Raw genomic sequence first — 6,000 nt, 5'->3', positions numbered from 1 at the left:
TAAGAGGAAATCTTCAATGGGAAGGGACACAGGGGCAGATAGATATCTCAGGGTAAGACGGCCATAGAGAATAAGGAAATTACTAGGGTGAGGAGGCACCTGACAAGGTGATGAAGTCTGGAGAGTCTAAGATCTAGGAGAGGAATTATTTTTCTCTAGATATGTTAATTAGGACATGAATAAGAAAGAAGTACTTGGTGGGAGTAATACAGGGAAGTGATCTTAAATGAAACCAAAAGCACAACAACCTTGGGTGGTAAGTGCTATTATTATCATCCTGTAACCCCAACCACAAGCAACTTCAAGTTTTGGATTGCTAGCATAGCAAACTCCATTTATTTATTGACAGATTAAGGCAAGACATTCACAGAAAATCAAAACACAGCATTCACCATGTGTAACTCAATAATTTAGTAAGTCCTCAATTCAATCACAAAGTACTAAGGTCCAAGTACTCCACCTCTGGAAAGTACATTTGTTTAGTCAATCACATAGTCTTATCTCTATTCAATTGGAGATTAATTTCCAATAATAAACAAAGTACATTCATTTGATCAGTCACAAAGCACAAAAATCAAAGTACTCCACCCTTGGATCACAACTGAATTACAATTATCATCATTTACCACCAAGCACCTTCTCAAAGGGGTAGTGGAGAGCACAAAGGCTACCTATCTACCCCTAAGCCACAACAAGGTTACAATATCATCACAGCATTCAATACCAAAGGAGAGGTCTTTTCTTCATCTTGACCCAAGGCAAGTTCTCAGCAATCCCTGTTCCTGGGAAGACAAAGTTTAACAAAATCACAATATACATTGCCACCATCCTCATCAATTCACTCTTTGCCTACAGAACAGTATCAGGACCCCTGAAAACATTAACAAGACCCTTCTCAGGGATTTCTGTAAATATACAGCAAGAAAATCTTCCTTCATGGCTTCTGAACCCACAGCAAGGTTCCAGGACCTCTGCAACAACAGCAGTATCCTTTACCAGCAGACAAATCTGGCAAAGTAACTTCAAAACAAACAGAAAAAATACCAGCACCACAGTCATGCCTCCTCAGTTCTTGGCAGCCCTAGGTGGCAGTTCTCAAAAGTCCTGGGCAGCTCCAACTAGCCCTCAGCAATCCGGGTGGCTTTGGCTGGCAGTTCTCTCTCTCAGCAACTCTGGACCCAGCAATTCTCTCTTTCTCTCTCTCTGCCTCCACAATACTGCTCTCAAAAGTTCTTCTGGCCTCTCTCTGCTTGGGTCTCTCTATCCATGGCACCAACTCCTCCTTTTACAAATGAGGAAACTGAGAGAGTTGTAGACTAATTGACTTGCCTAGTGACACATAGCTATGTGTTTGAAGCCAGGCTTGAATACCTGACTCCAGTTCCAGTGTTCTCTCTAGCTTTCACCCACCTAGGCTTTCAATGCTGAACTGACTTGGAAAAGTCATTAAAAGTTTGATCAAGAGTACCCTGATCAAAGCTATGCTTGTAGACTCATTTGATTTTAATTAACTAAGACCTATTAGATTTGTGGGGTAAAAAAAAACATGTCAAAGATATACCAAGAATTTGAAACCTGAGAGAACAGAAATGAGAAAGCTAGGAGTAAAAGCAGGGAGAAATTTTAGACATAATATTGAGATGTCAATGAGGCATTCAGATGAAGGTAATTCTACATAAGGATAATCTGTTAAAGAGAGGAAAGAGAATAAAGCATTTTATATCAAGATTGGCTATTTTCAAAGTTACCATTCCTATCGGGGTGGGGAGTGGGGAAGGGGCTAGGCAGAGAGAAGAAGGCAGAGTCTGGATCAAAATCATTTTATGCCCTTCAACACTCCTCTGTATTTAATGATTCCTCTGAATAGATAACTTAGAAACCAGACCTTAAGCACACAATATTTTAACTTCCAACTAACAGTAAGGGACAAATGCTAATGATGATAATGGACAGAGATGTCAGGACCAGAAGATGTATCATAAAAATAAATGTTGCCTTTCCTTCTGTGAGAGGTGGCAAATTTTTCAGTTTCCACAGGACTGCAAAAAGAACTGCTCAAGTAAATACTGATAAAATTAAGCTTAGGGAACAGCTAGGTGGTGCAGTGAGTAGAGCACATGCCCTGGAGTCAGGAGGACCTGAGTTCAAATCTGACCTCAGACACTTAACACTGTGTAACCTTGAGCAAGTCACTTAACTGCAATTGTCCTGCCTTACCCCCTCCAAAAAGACAAAAAAAATGTAAGGTTAGCAGACCAGACAGCAGACTTGGGAGGAGTCAGTTTCCCATAGAAACTAGAAGAAGCTAGCAAACAGTAGGTGGGCCCAACCAATTAGAAAGCAGATGGTGGCCTTGGGACTCTCAGGCCCAGGTAAGGACAGATCTAGGTCAAACCGGTGAGGCATCAGTATTCCAAGGTTATTACTGTGCTTGCTTAATGAACATACTGTATTATGTATATTATCCAACATGCCCAGAATAGAATTACAGCCTCAATAACAATAATGTATGATAATATACGATAATGGGAGAGGTGTACCCAGAAGAGAACAAAACAATCCATCCTCTGAAGTGTCTTCACTGAACTAATGCATAAAACTTGCTTTGCTTTTACATCCCCTACTCCTCCTTCCAAAAGAAGGGTGAAGTCCACTTCTGGCCAGAGGCCTTCAACTCCTCTGGGTTTCTCCTCAATAAACTTCTTTAGATACCCAGATTTTTGGTATAATTGTATTTGCATTTATAACACTTCCAATTCATGATTGCATAATCTTTATAGGAATGTTTGCAAAAGTGATGGTGCTGATAGAACAATGAAGTTTGGTTAGTGAGAGACAGAATTAATGATGACTACAGTAGGCCTGCAAATGAGTCTAAGGTTACGGGTAGGTGAATTGGGAAAATTACAATGGGAAGAAGTTAGCAAATATTGCTTCAGCTCCTATACCTTGTGTAAATCACTATTTACTAAAGTATCACTTCTTGTGGTGTGACTTTATGTAATTGTTCTCTTTTCCTTTAGTCTAATCAACCTGACCTACCATGCTCCCATTCAAAGTCTGGATTGCCCTTAGTGCCTGGTGCATAGTAGGCATTTAATAAATGTTTATTGACTCACTACCCAGTTATATTTCTAAAGTGCTGAAAGGGAATAACCATCTACATACAAAAAGCTTCAGAGCAGGGGAAATATCCATTCCACAGAATCTAAAAAATGAACTGCAAACAACTCTAGATAAGTTTGCTTAATCAATTGGAGAAAGTAGGTTCATTTATAATCAGTTCTACAAGCAAATTATTTTTTGGAGGGCAATTGAGATTAAGTGACTTGCCCAAGGTCACACAGCTAGTTTTTGTGTTAAGTGTCTGCGGCTGGATTTGAACTCAGGTCCTCCTGACTCCAGGGTCAGTGCTCTATTCACTGCACCACCTAGCCACCCAAGCACATTTGTATTTCTTCCATTCTTCAGGAACTTTTGTCAACCAGGCAGTAAAAAGTGAATGAACACTTAGTGCTTTGGTTAATCTCATTGAAGAAGCCTAGATTCTGGAACCAACTCTGACTAGATTTAATGAGACAGGACAAAAGAAGCCATGTCTTGTGATATATGTATCACATCACATACTCCTGCAGAAATGGATGCCATAACAGACTTTGTCATAACAGATTAATATCAAAAGATTTCTTATACACATTCATGAAACACACCTAGAAAACAAATACCTTTATTTTTTACACATTATCAATCACTTTTTCAACAAAATTTAATTATTCAAGAAAATTCAAGCCCTCAACCAAAAAAAAATTTTCAAAACATCCTTTACAGTGAAAACTTAGGTAAATGAGACTTAACTTTAAATGTTATTTTATGTTGCTTATAGACAGGTAGTAGAGCCAAGAGAGACCTGGTTTCAAGTCCTGGTTTTGGTACTGGTTACATATAACTGGTTAGTCAGTTACATGATCCCATGGACATATAGCAAGTAATTAAACCTAGCATTAAATCCAGACATATAAGACTAAATGTTACAAATGAGTTGCTGATCCACTGGAGAGAGATTCCACACTGGGAGATCTCCATAGCTAATGAAATCACATATTAGAATCAAGATAAAATGTTGATCTAACTTTCATGGCATATATTAGTGTTCTTTAAAATATAGAAACTGATCTATTTTGAAAACATTGTTCTATGTAATAAAATCAACATTTTAAATTGTCATATCAATAAAGCATTATCTCATTCATGTAAGTGGAATGTGACCTGTCTTAGGGCCAGTAGTTTCCTTCAATTTCCTCATCCTCAAAATATAATCATTTTATATGGGTTTATATGGAATTTTGTTTTAAGAAAAATGCTTTACAAACCTTATAAGCACTAAATTAATGTGTTATTGCATCAACATCATCATCATCACTAATGGACATGCAATGAATGCTTTTGACAATTTTACAACAGTTGTCCTAAAAAGAAAAAACCTGTAAAATCAAGATCTCCTAGGCATATAAAGCACTAAGTATTGTTTTGTCTCAGTTCCTAAATACTGACACCCCTCCACACTAGTTTTTTTAGAGAATACTAAAATTATGTTATCAGATAGATTACTCAAGTTCATTAGCACAGTGCTAAGGACTTCAAGATTGTATATCTATTTAGTATGTATATTAAAGCTGGTCCACAGCCCAGCTACACCCTTGATCAACCAGTTTGAAAATCAATAGATAAAAAAGAGAGAGTACCAGAAAATTTAGGCTATTTGGAGCAAAATAGGTAAACTATTCAAAGCCCAGTAGATATCTTAATTCTTTAGAGTGCTTACAGGAGCTTCTCTGAATTATCACTTGGTGATATGAGTAAGTTGAGAGTCAATGTGGTACGGTACTTAAAGAGTACTTTAAAAAACAGTACTTAAAGTCTTGGAGGCAGGTTGGGTTTAAGCCTTGCCTCTAACACAAACTAGCTCTGTGGCAGAAGTCAAGTGACCTCTCAGTGTTCTAGGCAGTGAACTAAGTCTATAAGTCTATCTCCCTAAGTCTATAAGTCAGACACAAGTTCATCTACACTGGAGTTCCCTATACTAGTGACATCACAGATAGAGGCACTCTTTTCCCCTTATCCTGCACTCATAAAAAAATGTAAGAAAAAAGTAACTTAGGTTCTATGATGGAATCTGTCTCACTACTAAAACCTGATTGTTTTTACAATATTATGCAACTGACTGGAAACTTGAGCTAACAAACTGTTAAAAATGCACATCATCAAAGCATGAGGATATATACAAAAGTGAAACAAGACTTAAAGAAAGCTTCAGATGGTGGGTACCAGGCAAGAAATTCTTAGACTTTTCCCAATTTTTCTTTGAAGCTCTCACTAAGTTGTTCAAATGCTAACACCACATTGTCAGTCTCATCTTCACACAGTTCCCTTAAAGAAACACTGTAGAAAGAAGGAGAAAAGGTCATGCATTTATATATATATATATCTTGAAAAACTGTATTCTTAGCTACCTGGTTAGATAAGGTTTTGGATTACAAGAAAGTCTTCCCCATCTTTATATTTTCTCCAGAAGCCTTGGCTTTGTATCCAATTTGCAGATGAAATTTAATGAAAAATATGAGCAATCCTAAGAAAACAGTTATTTCCACAGTGATCCTGCCAGAAAGTCCACAGATTTTTTGAGGATATTGGGAGAACTACCTTATTGGAACAGGAGAGATCCATTGAAAAATTCAATTTCCTTTCCATGATTAATATGCTCTAAGTTTCCCAAACCCCAGGTATTTAGAATCTGTGTCTCTCACCCCCTGCCCCAACAAGAAACTTCCTTTTCATTGCTTGTCCTCTTAGTACCTGATAGATTGAAGGATGAGGGAAAAATTTTTCAGCAAATCGTAAGCTTCACCTTCAACGATCCTAAACAAAACAAAATGTCTAAGTTAATAAACATGTTAAAAAAAGAATTTCTTTACTCTTACCGAGTAAGTTTACAACTGTAGC

General features: G+C 37.5%; 1 protein-coding gene across 2 annotated transcripts in view; it reads right to left on the bottom strand.

Moving 5' to 3' along the window:
* Positions 1 to 316: 316 nt before the first annotated feature.
* LOC138168224 (probable ATP-dependent RNA helicase DDX60) overlaps positions 317 to 6,000 on the bottom strand; it is a 177,548-nt gene continuing 171,864 nt past the window's right edge. For both annotated transcript variants that reach the window (XM_069097259.1, XM_069097269.1), the window contains exons 37-38: positions 5,854 to 5,916; positions 317 to 5,439 (exon numbers count right to left, since the gene is read on the bottom strand). In XM_069097259.1, coding sequence (XP_068953360.1) covers positions 5,340 to 5,439; positions 5,854 to 5,916 — 163 coding nt within the window. In that variant the 3' untranslated portion in view covers positions 317 to 5,339. The remainder of the gene's footprint in view (positions 5,440 to 5,853; positions 5,917 to 6,000) is intronic.

The sequence above is a fragment of the Petaurus breviceps genome, unplaced genomic scaffold (genome assembly GCF_028583685.1).
Source record: "Petaurus breviceps papuanus isolate PSGF00001 unplaced genomic scaffold, PetGlider_PUasm1.0 126, whole genome shotgun sequence".
Taxonomy (NCBI): Eukaryota; Metazoa; Chordata; class Mammalia; order Diprotodontia; family Petauridae; genus Petaurus; species Petaurus breviceps.
Note: the sequence above shows the minus strand (reverse complement) of the source record. Positions and strands in the feature narration are given on the sequence as shown.